We start from the raw sequence: 21,090 nt of genomic DNA, 5'->3' as shown, positions 1-21,090 counted from the left end.
CATTCTAATTTTTTTAACAAAACTATCAAGTGATTTTCGTGAATTAGAAGTTGTTGTTTCTTAAGACTTTGAAAATACTAAAAAGAGTTATCGCCTCGATATGGTGTAAGACTTGTGAAATCTTATTTTTTGTATTAGTAACTTATATGCTTGATCTCATATTGTTTTCTTATATTGTTTTTGTTTCTCGTAATTAGTTCCATATCATAGGAAGTCAGATCAAATAGATAAGTTACTAAGAAGTTCGTGAACAACATGCTTGTAATCTGAGCAGGACCAAACCAATATGAGCTCTTGTTTTCTTTTATTTTTAAAATTGGATTATGTAGGTAGTGTTGTTATAAGTGGTTTGAAATCGTTTCATAATGCTGTATTGGTCCATCTCTGCTCTCGTCTACAAGACTACAACATAACAAATCCACATGATACATTAACTTCTGTACCTATCTACGATCATCTTTTATATTCTTTGCCAAGCTGTGTCGTTAATTTTGTTTACCAACTTTTAGAACCAAAATAGTGATTTAACTTGCTCAAAATTACGAAAATAAAGAGAGAGTGGTGAGAGAGGCAACGACTTTCATAGAGAAATTAAGTTTTTTCTTAGAAAGGTTTATGTGTCATGGAGAGAGGTGCTAATGAGTCAACTCCATATTGTTACCATCCTTAAATCACCCTTTAGAACATACTTATTGCACATACCTCCACTTAGGTGTCAGGAAAAAAAATTAATAATATTTTAATTGAATTAAATTATTTTATTATTTTTTAATTGATACAACCAATCATATGAAAACATGTGGCAGATCCAGTGTCTATATGTATCTGGACAGAAACACTACTTTCTTTTCTCTCCACCTTTTTGTCATTTTTTATTTTATTTTTTGTTCTCACCCTTGGTCGAGTATGTGCAATAATCTTGCTCTTATATAATAGATGATTATTCATATAGTTTGAAGGCTTAACTTACATTTCAGAACTAATTCATTCATTGTAGAGTTCAAGTGAGCATTACTAACTCAACGATAAACCTTTCACTAGCTAGTAGTAGTAATGTTTTTTTTTGTTTTTTTCACTAGCTAGCTAGTAGTAATGTTGATGTTTATGTTCTTACGCAACTGCAAATGTAATAGTATAAAACACGCCAACATAATTTCGTTCGTTGTCTTAATATACTCGAGATGTTTTACACAAAAGAATTTAGTACTCTCGCTCAAAAGTTTAACATAAACTCCCATTGATGATCAATATGTCACAATGGCATAATTCACAAAGAAATCAGAAAGAGGGTCACAAATATTACAAGGATACTCAGGCCCTGATTGGTAACGGCTGTTACTTGTGGCTGTAGATGCTTTGACTGTAACGACTTTGATGTAGAGACTTTTGCTGTAGAAACTTTAACTGTTAAAACTTTAATGGTTGTTGTTTTTATTGTATGTTTTCATAAATATAAATTATGCTAAAAATAAATTTATGTGGCAACATAATAAATTTTATTTAAAAAATAAAAATACAAAAATGAATAGATAAATATTTTTAACAAATTAAAAATATAAAGATATGACATAATTGATTATGTGTTATAATTGTTTTTGATGCAAAAATAATTATGAAAAATGGATCTCAAAATAACAGAAATAAAAAATCTATTTTTAATGAATTATAATATATTTGTGATAAATTATACATAGATTGAAAATGAATGTTTTAATCATCATGAATAATAAGAAAGAGAAAAATAACAACAGTTTTATTATTATTTATTTTTTTACAGCAAAAAAAGTCTCATATTTGTAACTTTAAAATTTTGTACGTACAAACTAAAAAAGTGGGCAGTTAGACTTTACTTTTAAAAATAATAAAGCAGTAAAAGCATGATTGGTAAAATTTTGGCTTTTAAGACTTTAAATTAATTTTAAAGTCTTAAAAGTCTCTCCCAATCAGAGCTTCATTCTTAATAAAGACATTCTTAGACCATTCAACAAATCCCCAAAGCTTTCCAAAACTGCGTCTCTCAAATGAAATCTCTGCACACCAAATCTCTGTTTTACATTCCTTGATCGGTTTGGAACCTAGACGATGGAACACCGCCGACTCCCACCAAACTGTTACTCTTGTTCCTCGAACGGATTTGGCCACCGAAGTTAGATAATCAGGAGAAGTTGGATTACCGGGCAGTCCTTAAGTCCATCAACATGACACCACCCAATATTTTCATTTGGTTCATACCAAACCAACACCCCATCCAAAACCATCGTTTGGCATATCATGTTCTCTATCTCCACCAAGCAAATATTCTTCTGAAACTTAAGCTCCAATCCATTCATGTCATAAACTTTCCCACCCATTACCAATCTACCTGGAACCACACTCATTTGAACGGTGAGATCTAGTGNTGGTTAATCCACTCTTTCATCGAAATTGTGTTCAATTTCCCTTATTTGTGATAATTGGTTGTATGTGATTTGCTTCTGTGCTTTGTAAACTCTTTCTGATATCTATGTTAATTTGGTGTTAAAAAAAAAAAAAAAAACCAAAATCTGATAAATCATTTTTATAAAAATATTATCTCTATATACAAAGTTATACTAATTCTAAAATGGTCTATTTTATTAATTTTTTATTAGCTATAAATACATTTCTAGGAAGTTGTAAAAATTATAGATAATACATATATATTATATTGCTACATTACGTTAAAATTAATAGAGATATAACCTAAATATTTTAAAATTTTCTTTTGCATTTTGTAATGTATTATTCACTATTGTTTAACATATATTATCGCTTCTATTTGGCTCAGAAAAAAATCTTCATTCTAATTTTTTTAACAAAACTATCAAGTGATTTTCGTGAATTAGAAGTTGTTGTTTCTTAAGACTTTGAAAATACTAAAAAGAGTTATCGCCTCGATATGGTGTAAGACTTGTGAAATCTTATTTTTTGTATTAGTAACTTATATGCTTGATCTCATATTGTTTTCTTATATTGTTTTTGTTTCTCGTAATTAGTTCCATATCATAGGAAGTCAGATCAAATAGATAAGTTACTAAGAAGTTCGTGAACAACATGCTTGTAATCTGAGCAGGACCAAACCAATATGAGCTCTTGTTTTCTTTTATTTTTAAAATTGGATTATGTAGGTAGTGTTGTTATAAGTGGTTTGAAATCGTTTCATAATGCTGTATTGGTCCATCTCTGCTCTCGTCTACAAGACTACAACATAACAAATCCACATGATACATTAACTTCTGTACCTATCTACGATCATCTTTTATATTCTTTGCCAAGCTGTGTCGTTAATTTTGTTTACCAACTTTTAGAACCAAAATAGTGATTTAACTTGCTCAAAATTACGAAAATAAAGAGAGAGTGGTGAGAGAGGCAACGACTTTCATAGAGAAATTAAGTTTTTTCTTAGAAAGGTTTATGTGTCATGGAGAGAGGTGCTAATGAGTCAACTCCATATTGTTACCATCCTTAAATCACCCTTTAGAACATACTTATTGCACATACCTCCACTTAGGTGTCAGGAAAAAAAATTAATAATATTTTAATTGAATTAAATTATTTTATTATTTTTTAATTGATACAACCAATCATATGAAAACATGTGGCAGATCCAGTGTCTATATGTATCTGGACAGAAACACTACTTTCTTTTCTCTCCACCTTTTTGTCATTTTTTATTTTATTTTTTGTTCTCACCCTTGGTCGAGTATGTGCAATAATCTTGCTCTTATATAATAGATGATTATTCATATAGTTTGAAGGCTTAACTTACATTTCAGAACTAATTCATTCATTGTAGAGTTCAAGTGAGCATTACTAACTCAACGATAAACCTTTCACTAGCTAGTAGTAGTAATGTTTTTTTTTGTTTTTTTCACTAGCTAGCTAGTAGTAATGTTGATGTTTATGTTCTTACGCAACTGCAAATGTAATAGTATAAAACACGCCAACATAATTTCGTTCGTTGTCTTAATATACTCGAGATGTTTTACACAAAAGAATTTAGTACTCTCGCTCAAAAGTTTAACATAAACTCCCATTGATGATCAATATGTCACAATGGCATAATTCACAAAGAAATCAGAAAGAGGGTCACAAATATTACAAGGATACTCAGGCCCTGATTGGTAACGGCTGTTACTTGTGGCTGTAGATGCTTTGACTGTAACGACTTTGATGTAGAGACTTTTGCTGTAGAAACTTTAACTGTTAAAACTTTAATGGTTGTTGTTTTTATTGTATGTTTTCATAAATATAAATTATGCTAAAAATAAATTTATGTGGCAACATAATAAATTTTATTTAAAAAATAAAAATACAAAAATGAATAGATAAATATTTTTAACAAATTAAAAATATAAAGATATGACATAATTGATTATGTGTTATAATTGTTTTTGATGCAAAAATAATTATGAAAAATGGATCTCAAAATAACAGAAATAAAAAATCTATTTTTAATGAATTATAATATATTTGTGATAAATTATACATAGATTGAAAATGAATGTTTTAATCATCATGAATAATAAGAAAGAGAAAAATAACAACAGTTTTATTATTATTTATTTTTTTACAGCAAAAAAAGTCTCATATTTGTAACTTTAAAATTTTGTACGTACAAACTAAAAAAGTGGGCAGTTAGACTTGACTTTTAAAAATAATAAAGCAGTAAAAGCATGATTGGTAAAATTTTGGCTTTTAAGACTTTAAATTAATTTTAAAGTCTTAAAAGTCTCTCCCAATCAGAGCTTCATTCTTAATAAAGACATTCTTAGACCATTCAACAAATCCCCAAAGCTTTCCAAAACTGCGTCTCTCAAATGAAATCTCTGCACACCAAATCTCTGTTTTACATTCCTTGATCGGTTTGGAACCTAGACGATGGAACACCGCCGACTCCCACCAAACTGTTACTCTTGTTCCTCGAACGGATTTGGCCACCGAAGTTAGATAATCAGGAGAAGTTGGATTACCGGGCAGTCCTTAAGTCCATCAACATGACACCACCCAATATTTTCATTTGGTTCATACCAAACCAACACCCCATCCAAAACCATCGTTTGGCATATCATGTTCTCTATCTCCACCAAGCAAATATTCTTCTGAAACTTAAGCTCCAATCCATTCATGTCATAAACTTTCCCACCCATTACCAATCTACCTGGAACCACACTCATTTGAACGGTGAGATCTAGTGTTGTAGGCAATACTGGCTCCCACGTTTGGGTCTTTGAATCATAAACCTCTCCCCAATCCTCGATATCGTTGGAACTAGAGCCTCCAATCACGTAGATCTTACCATCGATTACATCAGCTGCTGCATTTTCTCGGGGTACACGCATCTCGGGGAGTGTACGCCATTCATGGGATCGACAATCGAGTACTAGCACTCTCCTGCTACTCTTACGCTTCGTGAAGCCTCCGATCATGTAAATCTTTGAACCGATTGATACAACGGTTGTTGATGATTGACAAGGATACGAAAGGATGGGTTTAAGTTTCTGTTTGGTAATCGGGGAAACTATGTACCATCGAGGAGGATAGCTCATCCTATACAGGTCTAAGCAGACATAGAGGGAACTCTCGGTTTTTCTGATGCGAGATCGTGTTACGTGGAACTCACGGGAGGCGAGGAGTGATCGGAAACACTTGGCGACTAGGGATAGGGTTGGATAATGGAATCTCGAGACACGAGCCAAACAGTTGAGAACGATGAGAACGACGTCGGCGGTGAGTCTGATGATTTATTCATCTCTTTCGTCGTCTACGTCTTCTTAGGTTTTCGATCTAGGGTTTCTGTGCCTTTATTACCTTCACAATAAATAGCATTGTGCTTTTTTTTTTTTTTCATTTACTACGCGACTAAGGTAAGATGCCTTCGGAAGCTTTTCTAAAATTTAGGAAACTATATGAGATCTTTACTATATTTTTGGATTGTTTTTCTTTTGATAAAATTTCTGGTAATATAATTCATAAGTGGGACGATTACGTTAGTGAAGAAATAAAAGGTGCCTAAAGCGACATCAACCGAAATTTTGAGGCACATGTTTAATCCGGAATGATGATGTGTCTCAGAACATGAACTAGAAAGAGGACGAGCCTCAGAACCACAACTTGAGAGAGTCTTTGAACTGCAACATGTGCCTTCTAGCGGAGTATGTGTTGCAAATACCATCTTATGCTTCCATGTTTATACTTTTTTTTTGCCATAGTAACCATATTTAGCGGATTGTAACCTAAACTGTTTTCAATTATTCAATGAACTATTTACATTTTAGCATAAAAAAAAAATGTGTTGCAAATACCACGGTCTATGACTTTGACTAACCTTTCCACCGGAGTTCGTATACCAGTGTAAATACGAGCGTTCCATCACGCCAAATTGCATATAATATACTTCTTGAGCCGCTATCAATATTAGGTTGGCCATTTGTTTTGTCGTGAGTTGGAGAGCGGAGCCACTCGATGAAACGTGGGCAAGTGTTGAATGAAATGTAAGTGTAATTTACATCACTACAAAAAAATATTCGAATTCCTACAACAGATTTGGAAGGAAAATGGAAAAAAACACTTGTTTCCTACTATTTTCCTACGAAATATTAGAGGAAATAGCTCGAAGGAAATCGATTTTGGAATGAATTTCGTAGGAAATTCCCTACCAATTTCCTACGAAAACATTTTCATAAGAATTTCGTAGGAAAATGGAAACAAAATTTTCACTATTTTCCTACCAAAATGTTAATAGGAAACAAGTTCCTACAATTTTCCTTCCACATAACTCTTATTATTTTCCTACTAAAATATAAAAACATAAAATTATATCATTAATTTCGGAAATAAAATTAAATATTATAAAAACAATAATTATTAGTTAAAGAGTTTTATTAAATTAATTAAATAGAGTTACAATCTTTTTTTTTCTTTAAGTTACAATCTTTAAAAAAAAATAAACCAAAACAATTAAAATTCTCTCCGCCGCTGTCCTCCTCCACCATCTCCGGCACTGTCCTTCCATCACCAAATAGCTTCTTCTCCTTCTGCTTTTCTTCGTTGAATCATAAGATTTACTTTTTAACAAGAGTGTTAATGGCGGCGAGATCTGGATTAAAAAAAAAAAAGTTAGATCTGAAAATATAAGAGGAGGAAGGTGATAGAAAGCTAAGATGGAATTGAGATATGCAAAAACACAATTGGCGAATCATCTCATCATCATCATCAAATCTCAGAACAAACAGAAAACAAACTTGAGGAAGAGGAACACACCATAACTAAAGCGAACAGATCTCGCCGAGCAAACCGGAAAAGTAGATCGGTAGAGGGACGACAGCGAAGACGAAGAAGAAGAGTGGTGAAGCTGAGCATGTGCTTCTGCTTCTATTGTGAAGCATCTGAGTTTTTTTTTCTTAGGCTTCTTCGATTCCCCAAGTAGACCGTCGTAAATTTGGGGAAAATTTTGGAAGAAGAAGGAGCGAAGAGAAAAGGAAAGAGACGGCTCCTTGACAAAAAGTCACGTGGGGGCTTTTTTATTTACTACGTTTTTTTGGGTGTTACTGTAAACATATAAGTGAATGATTTTAAATTTATAAGTATATAGATTAAAAATTAATTTTGTGAATGTAAAGTAAATATGTAAGAGATTTTAATTTGTAAGTAAATGAGTTTAAAACATAAAACATTTGGTAGGAAATTGGTGGAAAACATACATTCAAATGGTAGGAAATAAATTTCGAAAGTAATTGGAAGGAAATGTTTCCTACGAGTTTCATACGAAATTGCTTTGCTACAGTTTTCGTAGGAATTTGGAAGGAAATTTTCCTACCAAATTCTTTCCGCTGCGTTTCCTATTTATTTACTTCCATTTTCCTACAAAATTTTTTACGGAACTACGTTTTGAAGAAATTTCGTAGGAAATTTTCTACGATTTTCTCACAAATATATTTTGTAGGAAATTTCCTACCAATTCCTTACGACAACTGTTTTTCGAAGAATAATCGTAAGTTTTTTGTAGGATTTTTTTCCTACCAAAATTTTTTGGTAGGATTTCACCATGTTTTCTTGTAGTGCATGAACCCTAAGATCTTTTAAGCAACATGATTAATCACATGATAGAATTATAAAGGAGGGTTAGCGGAGTACCTCCTCCATTCGTTGTAGTAGAGATTTCTTGATGAACAGCTTCCTGATGTCTGATCTTCTAGTTAGGTGATTAGGTTTCTCTCCCCTTGCCTATGAACTTACTCTCTATGTATTGTCTTTCTGAGATTTATTTTGGGATGCCTTTATGATGGACTAAAGGCATATATTTATAGGCGGAGGGAGGACATAATTCCTCTTTAGGGTTTCCTTAAAATTTAATCTCAACCGTCCATCAAAGTAGAGATTGATTAGGAAAAACTCCTTTGTTACCAATTTAATTGGTTACCAAATATATTAAAAATAACATTATTCAATTTCTTACAGTCTTCCACTTGGTCGTTAGTAAATCCATTAATGTTTTCTTTTAGGAATCATAAGACTGGCATACTATGTTATAATTTAATTTCTTTCATCCTCTAATGCTTAGATAATCCATTAATGATAGTCACCCTTTCCCCCACGCTGGTCCTACCACTCGCCCACCACTTCTTGGGCATCTAAGCATGATCCTAAGTGAAGTGATCATCAAAGTGTCACAATAGCATAAAGCACGATCGAAGAAATCCAGACCAGAGTCACATTCGTCACATCCGTCAAAGATTAACAGCTTTTTAGACCATTTAACGAATTCCCAAAAGGTCTTGTAAACCGTCTATGTCTCTCAAACGAATTCTCTGCACAGCAAATATGCATTTTATGTTACTTTAGTTAGTTCAAACTATTATCTTCTTCTTTTGATGCCGGAGTTTGTCATCGTAATTATGGATTATGCCATTAGGGGACAGCTCTTTAAGTCCCTTAACTTTACCCCACCCCAAATCTTTCTTTGGATCATACCAAAGTAGAATTCCATTGCAAATCAATTTTTGGCACAACACGTTCTCTATCTCTACCAAGCAAACCTTATCACATATACCTAACTAAAAATGAAGATACGATTTTCAAGTTCAAGTTTAAGTCCATGTTCAAGTTTTATTATAATAAGATTATTTTTTGTTATAAAAAGGAAAATACGATTCTTTTCTTTATTTTTTATAATTCTTTTGGCTTTTACTGGTAATTCATTTTCTTATTAGAGAAAGAGTTGTTTGAAAATTGTTTTTTTTTTGTTTTTTGATTCACTTTTTGGCTATTTAATTTTTTTCTTTTTGGTTATATATAAACATCAAGAAGGAAAATTGATAATATTTTAGAACATAAATATTTTCTAAAAGGTTTTTGAATATTACGTAAATTGTTCATATTATATTATTTTCGAGATTTCATTTAAATCATTCATGTAAACGTTAAAAAATAAGTTTTATTTGTAATTTTTAAAAAATATATTTTTAATGGTAGCTTAATAATAATTTTTTTGGTAGGTTTTCATAAGACCATGTCAAAGACGCGGAGAGTCATGTAGTCACAAATAATAAATAAATCATGTGGCAATTTGAATTGAAGTTGTAGGATCTAAAAACCTAGTGTTGTAGGAAAAAATATACTTCGCCGAAAGTGGCTCTACATGAGTTTCAGATAACCAAATATGAACTGGTACTATAAACACTTTGACGGCAAAAGAGGCGAAAGTGGATTTTTGTTTTTAGATTTCGAAAATTTCAAAAGTAATTTTTTTAAAAAAATTTCTATTAACTAGCGGTTGTTTGTTTCTAAATGATTAATGATAAAATTTCGTTTCTTAAAAAATACTTATTTAATTAAATTAGCTTCTTTTTTTTTTGTAAAATCTAGAAAAAATAAAAGAGATCTAAAATCTAAGAAATTAAAAACCAAAAGCCAAAAGCTATTTATGATTAGTAAAACATTCATGCAATAATTTTGTACGAGTTTCTCCCATTTGTTTTGGCAAACTCCAAAAACCATCAAACAACCAAATCATATGAACCAAAAAGATTTATATGATTTGGTTGCTTGCTGGTTATTCCAGATTACATTTATATTAACGTAAAGATTTCCAAAAATAAAGATTACAAAAATTATGAACCAAACTAAGGGGGTGGTATTGGTTTGAGATTTATGAAGATTTTTGAAAAGTTCAACAAAATCATTAAAAATGAATAAGTGAAAGATTGTTATAGATTACTAGAGAGTTTTGTTGATTAGTTTTCTAAAATCTTGTAAAGTCCTCCAAACAATCCCTGTATTTTTATGATACTTTCCATGACTTTATTTTGTAAAGAAATTGTCTAAAATAATGAACCAATAACATAATAATTGAACTCATTAACAATCTTAGATTCTTTTGTTTTAATTGAATAATACAAAACTTTTAATGACTTTATAAAAGTCTGAATCTAATAACCCAGATTTGTTAAGATTTTAAATAACTTTTTACAAATCACAAACTAATAACACTAAACTTTAACAGAGTTTAACAAAATCTTGATCTAATAACAACAGATTCTACATAACATTTAAAATCTTTAAAACTCTATTCAAATCTTAAACCAATAACCCCCACTAACTTGTCAATTGATGGAATTAGGAGATATATGATATTTAGGAATTAGGAGATATAGCAAAGATCTAATTCTACTCACAGAGATCATATATGTTTTTGAGGCTGTATTTGATTTTTTTGAATTGTTGAAACTTGATTAACGTGGAAGGGGAACTATTCAATTTTCGTTTCTTAGAACAACTTGTTTTGTCATCGACTTTTAATTTTGAGCGATAGAATCATATAAATTACTTCTAAAATCTCTTTTGAATTTGAGCAGCTCACTCAAATATTTGTATTTTAATGAGAACTTCACATTGAAAAGAGTTAAACCAAACGTTTTAAGAAAAACAAACAAGAAGAGCACGTCTCCAAAATGAGTAAATGACACATGATAAGTCAAGAAAGATGATTTTGGTTTCATAAACCGCGAGTCTAACGAATTCAAAAACTGAAATAAATTTGTCTACTCATCTCCAAAGTTTTTAAGCATCCGAGTAAAACCACATACAAAACTACTACTTTAACATTGAGGTCACAATCCAAATACTACTCCCTCCACATAAGGAGAATCGATATATAACCTGATAAGATAGATCTCAAGAAGCTGCTTCAGTAAAAGAAGCCAAGAACTTTGCCACCAACATTCTTTCTCCTGGCTTCTTCGTGATCCATGATTCCCGCTGAGGTCGTCAGAACAATGTAACCAAACTGCACATAGAGAGATGTGTTCCAATTTAGTTGTGAGATTGAAAGATGAAGTAAGATTATGTTCTACAAGTAATGACACTTAAACACATAATTACACCCTAACAGAACAGCAAAGTGATTATGTTCTACAAGTACTGACTCTTCCGATTAAACACTAACAGAAACATCAAATTGAGGCAGGAGACCGATATGAGAGTGTTTTAGTAAGCATTAAGTCGAATCTTACGATCTAAAACATAATTGATTTGTACCAAAAATAGAGAGTAAAAGGCTAACCTGTCTGGAAGGAAGTAGACGAGCAGTCCATCCTTCAATCTCCTTAACACCAACATCAAAACGAGGACTGATGACTCCACACTTGTTCAGCCTTCCATTAAGCTCAACAACAATCTTACCAGACCTGTGGTCATCAACATACTCAAACTCGCCAATGTAACCTACAAAATTCCAAAACACAAAGCATCATCTTTACACTTGGAAACAATACACAGGAAAGCAAAGTAACACAGAGTCATAACCACTAGCTCTGCAAAAAAAAAAAAAAAAACATACCGTGCTTTTGCATGACGATAAGGAACTTGATGATCACTTTAGAAGAAGGCCTGATCATGACCTGCCTCTTTCCCCTCTTCTCAGCATTGTACATACTCTTGAGAGCATCATTGAGCACACTGATTCTCACCATTCTTTCAAAATTTCAAAAAAAAACTGCAAAAATCATAAACCAACAAATCTTAAGCTTATTGATTATTTCATAACACTACACACCATGGCTCTGAAAATGACATAAAACGAAAGCTTCAAACCTAGATTCTCCAGAGAAACAATTAACTAAACGGTAGTTCCAAAAGAAACAATAAAGCAGTTCATATAAGTTGTTGAGGAGAGATGAAGATTCCGGCGATTACTAACTAACCTGAAACCTAAGTAGCAGCCGCCTCCGACGTCGTCTCTCGCTTTTTCTTCTAACAGATTAAAGAACAGAGAAGACGGAACAAAAATTAGGGTTTTCGCTTATATCACTTTCACGGGTTCCACTAGGCCCATTATGGAAACATAGTTAGGGCCCATTTACGCCCGTTATAAGTGTAAGAGTCCAATTAAGCCAATTTTTCTCGTTAAACTCGTAATTAATTTTGATTCTGCGTATTTTAAACCGTTCATTTGTTCTAATCTAACGGTACGTAATAGAGTCCACGTCATCAATCCTCGTGAAACCAGAACTAACCAATCAGTATCTAATACATACTCGTATATGGAATCGATTGACCACTTCTCCTTGGTGGAGAAGTTTCTGAAGGAATGTGATCCGCGGTTTCAGAATTTCGTTGCAAGCCATTCAGCTAAAGAGACAACCACAAAACCTCTTCCCCAAAATGATCCAATTCCAACTCCATCAACATCTGCTTAATAGGTTTCTCTGTCTTAACTCTTTTTGGATGAACTCAATCTCACTCTTTTCGGATGAACTCTATCTCTCTCTTTTGGATGAACTCATTGCCACTTTCAGATTGTGTTTATGACCTTTTTTTATTTCTGTAACTTGAACATGTACGGTGTATTTCTATATTTCAATATTAGAATATTTCAATATTATGTCTTTCCAAATTCGAATCATTTTATTTAAATTGATATATAAGAATGAAAGGAAGAGGATGAAGGGAAATTAGTATATGCAACATTCAGATTTTGAAATCAACATCAGTGGCCAAATAGTCGTAATGTAGTTTCTAAATAGTCTCCTCAAAGTCACTAAGATAAGTGACTATATAGCGACTACGAAACCCATAGTCAGTACTTAGTCGCCAACAAGTCATCACAATTATACGACTAAAAACCGACAACAGTAAGAAGACCACTTGTCTGCGATACTTAATCACACTGTAGTCATAAAACCGTCACTAATTTAACGACTACGGGACGCCGACTTTATGACAATATTATGGCTACGAGTTTTGGTTGTAGAGTAGTCGCAAAGAGACGACTATATATACGACTACATTAATTAGCGACTCTCGATCTCCGACTGCTTGCGTTAGTCGCTATTTAGTCGTAACCACAGTTTTTACAACTACAAAGCGACGAATAGTGTAGTCGTAAAACAGCTGTTTTCTTGTAGTGCCACTTTAATTTGGTCACTTTAAAAGCTATACATTTGTGACTTTTTTTGTTGTTAAATTACATACTTCATAACAAATACTAAACCATACAAAAAAAGGGAACAAACAAAACTCAAATATCACTACAAAAAGTGCATATTACATCAATTAAATTGTATCAAAAAGTTAAGTGATATTAATTTGTATTGCTTATTTATAATTGATACAAAAGATAAAATTTACCATCGCTTGTAATAATTGATATCGTTATTGACTTGTACGGCATCAATCAACTAAAACTGATGCAAACTGATATAAATTTGCATCACTTTAAGATACTGATAGAAATATAAATACATCACTTAAATAATCGATATATTAATTCATTTATATTAACATCACTTTGCAAATGATTAAAAAATTACATCAATAAAAAATGATGAAAATAAAATTATACTAATTATGTCAAAACTAATTTTGTGATTTAGTTCAATTGTTAAAAGTTAAAATCAATGGATTTATGTACTTAATTTACATCAAATAAAATAAATTGTTATTTGATTATAATTTGAATCAGGTTAAAACATTGATATGGAGTAGCATAACCAATATACTAACAAACAATCTATATATAGTTTAATTTGTAAATAATAACCAACCCATTTTTAATTCATATTACATACGTGACAAAAATAGGTTGAACTGACATAAAATATTATATGCATGCTTCTATAAAATTAATGCGAAACATATATCGGAGTAGTTTTAGTGTTATATGTCGATCGCTCCTTAAAAAACTGGTATCATGTCTTTTATTTGATGCCAAATTCCTTAAAATTTTACAGCAGTTTTTTTTTGAAAGAAAATAACCGGTTTATTATTTTTAGTTTTCTTATGATTTTATTTTTCTATTTTTAACTATTTTCTTTTTCCTGGTTAATTGTTTTTGTTTTGGATATAGAATATTTACTTTTCAGATTTCCCTATAATTAATAAGTAAATCAAGTACAAATATCCAGAAAATCCTATTTACATACTTCCGTTTCCTTTGCTAACTGTTTCGTTGATTCAATAATTATTTCTTACTATGTGGTAGTGCTTTGAGCCCTTTTTTGCTGAACATGCTGATCTTAATATATTTTAGTAGCCTTTATTTGCCTAACTGTGAGGATCGAAAGAATTGCTGCAACGAATCTTCGTGAGAAGATAGCGATGTCAAAAATTGTGTTTTTTATTTAGTTCAAATTTAAAAAGTGTCCAGGTTATGAATGTCAGTAGATAAATTTGCAAGATCATGAATCAATTTGAGATAAATATGAATAGCTTATACTGAATGTTATGTCTAAATTAGTCACAAACCATAAGATACGAAAGCAGTTAATGTTGAGTAGAACAAAGGATACATGATATGAAATGCCTTAAGAGAAGAAGAACAGGAGGGATGTACTCTTCATCTTCATCTTCATCTTCATCTTCTTTAGTAGTTTGTCTAGTTCAAGTCTTCGTTTTGCCTTGGTTTCTTGCAACTTCGCTACAATGTTTGAGCAGCAAACAAAGTCAGCAAATCAAGATGATAAATTTTGGTTGAAGGAAACACTTGCAATAAGGAAAAAAGAAAAACAAGATGTGAAAAAATTAGAAAGCTTGACTTGCCTGAGGTTGGTTCCTCGAGGTATGTTTGTATTTGAGGTGCGTGCAGAAACTTTCAAAGCCACGGCCAGTTTTAAGGCCGCATAGTGAGCACGACCAAACAGGATCATCGTCAAGGTCCACCTCAAGGTCCCCTGAACCCACGCTATCTGTGGAAAAAACGACATGGTTTGACTCATCATCAAATGGTAATTCACGAATAACTTTGACTCGCATCCTCTCTAGAATGCCAAGATATGGAATGAAGTTCCTCTCTCCGGATATGAGCATTAAATTTTCCGACTACCATCTATCCAACAGGAAATTTCAACTTGAAGACCAAAGCTTGCTTTGTTTCACAAAAAAATAAAAAATAAAAGGATTGCATGAGACTCTCTATGCAAAAGGAAGATACATGCAGCCAATTGAATTTAAAACCAATCCAGTAATGTAGAAAGACACAAGGATTATTAACTTACTGGTTTCGAGGTTAGAGCCCTTTCAGGACGTCGGTAGAGAAGTTTTTCAGTATGCCAAGGCCAGTGATGGAGACACGACCAGTGTAGCCTAATTTCCTTAACGCCCGTTTAATACACGGGCCTACCCGACTAGCAGGGTAGCCACGGGGAACCGGACAGGTGCTCATGTCCCAAAAGACCCGTGTTGGAGCTTCCTTCTTCGCCCACATCTTTCAAAACTTTCAACCTACAGATTCAACAATTGGGCAAACATCATATAATCATAGAACGTAACTCTACCCCAATCAAACATCAGATAATCATTCAGAGGACGTTTAAATCACGAACCTACCTCGCTTATTATCGAATCTGAAACGATTCAGTGAAATAGATGGAGCCACGGAGAGACAGAGAGAGAGAGAGAGAGAGAGAGAGAGAGAGAGAGAGGGGAACAATGATGCTACTGTAATCGATTCGTTCTTTCTTTTTTAGGGCAAAAAACCGATTCGTTCTTAACTTCTAATCTTCTAGGTCAGAATATAAACCGATATAATGGATACACTCTGTTGTGGTTTATGTGGGCTGGTACGCGTGGCCCATTGGGTACGTGTCCAAGATCAAATCCGTTTTTTTTTTAAGAGGAAATTTGGAAAATACTTGGGCTTATCTTAGAGGGCCCATTTACGCAGAGTCCAATTAAGCCGATTTTTCTCGTTAAACTCGTAATTAATTTTGATTCTGCGTATTCTACACCGTTCATTTGTTCTAATCTAACGGTACGCAATGGAGTCCACGTCATCAATCGTCGTGAAACCAGAACTAACCAATCAGTATCTAATACATACTCGTATATATACATCAGCTATGGACTCGATTGAACAACAACAACACACACGACAAAAAAAAAAGCTTGATCTCACAATTTTATCTTTCTAAAATTCCGAAACTTTTCTTTTCTCTGATACTTTGTTTGGAGAATGGCTCCAAAGGCAGAGAAGAAGCCCGCAGAGAAGAAACCAGTAGAGGAGAAATCAAAAGCCGAGAAAGCACCGGCGGAGAAGAAACCAAAAGCCGGCAAGAAGCTCCCAAAGGAAGCTGGAGCTGGCGGCGACAAGAAGAAGAAGATGAAGAAGAAGAGCGTCGAGACGTACAAGATCTACATCTTCAAGGTTCTGAAACAAGTTCACCCAGATATTGGTATCTCAAGCAAAGCTATGGGGATTATGAACAGTTTCATCAACGATATCTTCGAGAAGCTCGCTTCGGAGTCGTCTAAGCTCGCTAGGTACAACAAGAAGCCTACGATTACTTCTCGGGAGATTCAGACTGCTGTTAGACTTGTGCTCCCTGGTGAGCTCGCTAAGCATGCTGTTTCTGAAGGAACTAAGGCTGTGACGAAATTTACTAGTTCTTGAATTGTGCGGATCTTGTTGGAATCGTTGATTTGGTCTTTTAAGGTGTTTGTATAATTAGGGCTTTTTATAGATTTTATCGGTGTTTTCACTATTAGAAGTTGTGTAATTCGATTTCTGTTATCTAAACGAGATCCGATCTTTCTCTTAAATCAATCAAAGCTTTAATCTCTCTGATGAAATGTCTCTAAAAATCATATCTTCTACACTGCAAATGAATCGGTGATTGAATTTAGCTTCTTCTCGCTTCAATTAAACGTCGTCGTGTCGATCGGAATCTTGTATTTCCTCCGAAAAACGTCGTCGTGTCGTTCGAGCAGTTAAGTTAACCTAGAGAAGTTTCGTTCTTTTAGCTTTCTTCACTAGGAACAGTTTTGGGTTCAAGGATGGCAAATAGATTCTCAGCTCAGCTCTTCGTAAGCAGTAAGATGATGGTTTTTTCATCATCTCTGATTAGATTCTTTATCACCTTGCTCTGGTTTGATTTGATTTGTATCTTTTGCAGGGTTATCTGCTTACACTACTGATCAATCTCTGAGGCAATTGTTTTCTCCTTTTGGTCAAATCAAAGAAGGTGCTGACACGAAATTGAATATTGTTTAAGGCTCGATTAGGATTCTTTGTGTGTTCCTCAAACTAAATTTTGTGTTGTGGGTTTTGGTTAGCTCGGCTTATTAGAGACCCAGAAACGCAGAGACCAAAAGGGTTCGGCTTTATCACATTCGAGTCTGAAGATGATGCTCGAAAGGCCTTGAAAAGCTTAGATGGCAAGGTGAGAAGAAAACCCAATTGAATATCTGCGTTACCACTTCAATAAGTTTCTGGCTTTGTTGTACTACTAATCAGTTCTTGGAGATTTGCTTTTAAGATTTAAATTTGTACTGAAACGAATTTTCATATTTATTGTCCTAAACATCTCTACTCTCGACACTCTCGGTGATACGTTTTGTAGAGCTATATATCCACTGTATTAGAATCTACTGTAGAAATGCTGATTAGGGTCTGAAGCCTTATATAGATTTTGGTCCCTTTCATTGTGATGATAACGTTGCTGAGCTTCTTAACAAATGTACTGAAGTTAGAATCTACTGTAGAAATGCCGATCAGGGTCTGAAGCTATATCAATGTTATGCTGGTCCTTTCATTGTGATGATAACGTTGTTGAGCTTCTTGGCAAATGTACTGAAGTTATAGTTGGTTCTTTTGTTTGTTTCAGATTGTAGATGGTAGACTAATATTTGTTGAAGTTGCCAAGAAGGCAGAGGAAGTGACAACGGATATTAACAGTGAGAAAGCCGATGATGAACGCCGGTAATTTAGGCATAAATCTGAGATCATCATTTCCCTGTTCACTACACAGAACAGATGCAATTTGTGAGATATTGTTTGTAGTCTTGTTTGTAGAAGAATCCTTGAAAACAGTATACGTTCGCATTTGAGGTGATCTGGGCCTGATTTAATTAATGGGCTTAAGTATAATAAGCGGTGAGGCTAGGGTCACATGCCGGTGGGAAAGCTGTCGCACAAAGCAAACTCCGAAATATCCGCGTGTCTGTATCTTGATTGGCTCCTCTCAGCTGCTTCCCATCACCGCTATAATGAAAGTTGAGCGTCAAAGTGGAGGAGCCAACCGAGAGAGGTGCCGAAGAGGTACCTTTCATTTAATTTCGATTTTGTTTTCAAAATATGCTAAAAAATCGATGGCAAGAAATATATATTTTGGCATATGGAATATTTTAATTTAGTGGAATTTGATTTTATTTATTTTTGATATGAAAAATTTCCCAATTTCTTTTACATTATGCAGACTTACCAATATGTGTATATGTGTTATAATCTTTTTTTGGCTCTAAAGTCTATCAGCATTCATAAATGGGACCACTAGTAATTGAGTTTTAAAGCTTGTAAATTAAAGTACACTAATAAAACATTAATTTATGTTGGAACTTTTGTAAATCTAATCAGCGAGATGGCAACCAACTTTTGGTTTGTCATTCAAGTATCTAGGCCAGGGAGTACAATTGTTTTAAAACAATTTGTTTAGACTGATAGATATATGTTAATACATTATGAAGGGGCAAAAATAATACTTAAAACGTGTAAGTTTTATACCTAAAACGTGTATCGTTAATTTTAAATTACTATTTTACCCTTAAAATAAGAAATTTTTATTTATTTTAAATTAAACAAACAATATAATTTTTTTTTTAAAAAGAAAAAGATAAAAAAAAATCCAACCCGAGATATTAATGCTCCTGATTTTGTGCCTCTGTCTTCTCCGCCGTCTGTTGCAGCTGGTAGTATTATGGTTCTAGCAAAGCATCCTGATTTCTGTTCGGCTTCTCCAACTGCAGTCGGAAGCAACATGGGTTTGACAAAACCAATTTTGGACTATGTGGCTAATAATGGAGCTTTTCAGTCTCTTGGGAGAGTTGTTAATCTTGGTTCTGAATCTGCAACTGAAGGGATCAAGGTTTCTGAAAGAGAAGATTCTTGTGGATTTATACCTTTTAAAGAAATTAGCAAAGCCCTTCTTCGTAATAGTTCAGAGAAACAAGTCAAACAACAAATCCCACTCTTGTGTCTTGTCTAAACAAAAACCCATAAATTTGTTTATATGATTTGTTTTCATTAATAACCACATACAATGACAGTAACAAAGATTTAAGCTCTGGGGAAGTTGGGAATACCCATACAACAAAACCGAACTCAAATTGGGCAAATCGATACATACTACAGTCATATATAATTAATTATCTTTTGTTTTGTAAAAAATTGTTAAATCTTTAAATTCTAGTTTCTGATTCTTTGTTCATGTTTTTTTTCTTCTTTAAATTGAAAGAGAGAACAAAACCAAGGAAAACTTTTATAAGATTTAGTTAGGATTTTTGGTTTTTGTTCAAGAAATTGAACTGGAATACATAGGGTCTTAGAGACGCCAACGAAGAAGACGAAGTTCTTGGCTTCAATTTTTTTTATTTATTTATTTTATTTTGTTTAATTTAAATTAAATAAAAATTTCTTATTTTAAGGGTAAAACAGTAATTTGAAATTAACGATACATATGTCAGGTATAAAACTTACAACATTTAAAAACTGAGATATTAATCAGCTTTAATTAATTAAACGAGATATTATTTTTTCAATAAAAAAAATCAGGTATTATTTGTCCAAAAAAAAATAGATGAAGTATTTTTAATTTTTTTTTTCCCATTATGAAGTGTGGCCATCTTTTCTTAAAACTATATAGGACTAATTTGTAGTGATATTTTTATTTGTGATAGACTCTTTTATGTCTTTGTGAGATTTTCAATTTATTTAAAATTTTAACAATTTTATTTTAAGGGTGTGAATGGTTGCAACGGTTGAGGCGGATAAATCCATTTGCAGATCATACCGTTTTTTATTTACTTTTCACTATGGGTTTGAATGGTAACTGCGGTCAGAGCGGTCAAATCTGTCTGCGGTCTGGACCGCTCCATTTTTAAGGTGGACTACAGACCGCTGCGGACCAACTCTATTTGTATGCAAAAGCGGTTCGCAGTTGGTCCACTGCGGTCTTGTCTCTGCTTTATTTGGACTGCACCACTGTGGACTATATTTGCTGAATGGTAAATAAAAAGCGGTCCAGTCCGCAGATGGATTTGTCCGCTCCAACCAATGTAACCATTCACATCCTATGTGTAGTCCCAATGGTGCGGTCTACAGAAAACATAAACAAAACCGCGGCAGACTAACTGCGGACCGCTTATCCTTACAAATAGAGTTGGACAGCAGCGGTTCGTTATCCACACTTAAAACAGAGCGGTCTGGTCCGCAGACAGATTTGTCTGCCCCAACCGATGTAACCATTCACATCCTATGTGTAGTCCGAATGGTGCTGTCTACAGAAAACATAAACAAAACCGCAGCAGACTAACTGCGGACCGCTTATCCTTACAAATAGAGTTGGACCGCAGCGGTTCGCTGTCCACACTTAAAACAGAGCGGTCTGGTCCGCAGACAGATTTGTCTGCCTCGATCGTAGTTACCATTCAGACCCTAAATCTGTTTTTCAACCAATTCAATGGGTGTGACTGGTAGCGGTGGTTAAGGCGGCCAAATCTGTCTATGGCCTGGACCGTTTTATTTTTAATGCGGACAACAAACCACTGCGGATTAACTCTATTTATATGCAAAAATGGTCC

General features: G+C 33.4%; 4 protein-coding genes across 4 annotated transcripts; 2 read left to right on the top strand and 2 right to left on the bottom strand.

Annotated features, from left to right (window-relative positions):
- LOC104715312 (putative F-box/kelch-repeat protein At3g46050) lies at positions 4,744 to 6,391 on the bottom strand. Its single transcript, XM_010432728.2, is given in 4 exon segments — positions 4,744 to 5,003; positions 5,006 to 5,734; positions 5,737 to 5,782; positions 6,347 to 6,391. Coding segments are annotated over 4 exon segments (1,080 nt in total).
- Positions 11,035 to 12,291, bottom strand: LOC104711062 (40S ribosomal protein S15a-1). The gene is made up of 4 exons (XM_019229799.1): positions 12,222 to 12,291; positions 11,858 to 12,012; positions 11,582 to 11,742; positions 11,035 to 11,305 (listed from the first exon to the last, which is right to left on the bottom strand). Exons 2-4 carry the CDS (start codon positions 11,988 to 11,990, stop codon positions 11,207 to 11,209), a joined length of 393 nt encoding a protein of 130 aa, XP_019085344.1. The 5' UTR covers positions 11,991 to 12,012; positions 12,222 to 12,291; the 3' UTR covers positions 11,035 to 11,206.
- Positions 16,380 to 17,073, top strand: LOC104711058 (histone H2B.7). The gene has a single exon (XM_010427727.2). The coding sequence runs from the start codon at positions 16,469 to 16,471 to the stop codon at positions 16,904 to 16,906; it is 438 nt and encodes a 145-aa protein (XP_010426029.1). The 5' UTR covers positions 16,380 to 16,468; the 3' UTR covers positions 16,907 to 17,073.
- Positions 17,138 to 18,635, top strand: LOC104711060 (cold-inducible RNA-binding protein-like). Its single transcript, XM_010427728.2, has 5 exons — positions 17,138 to 17,326; positions 17,409 to 17,477; positions 17,569 to 17,675; positions 18,120 to 18,214; positions 18,296 to 18,635. The coding sequence occupies exons 1-5, from the start codon at positions 17,290 to 17,292 to the stop codon at positions 18,345 to 18,347; spliced, it is 360 nt and encodes a 119-aa protein (XP_010426030.1). The 5' UTR covers positions 17,138 to 17,289; the 3' UTR covers positions 18,348 to 18,635.

This window comes from Camelina sativa, chromosome 9, assembly GCF_000633955.1.
Source record: "Camelina sativa cultivar DH55 chromosome 9, Cs, whole genome shotgun sequence".
Lineage (NCBI taxonomy): Eukaryota > Viridiplantae > Streptophyta > Magnoliopsida > Brassicales > Brassicaceae > Camelina > Camelina sativa.
The sequence above is the reverse complement of the archived record's forward strand: the minus strand, read 5'-3'. Positions and strand labels throughout refer to the sequence as shown.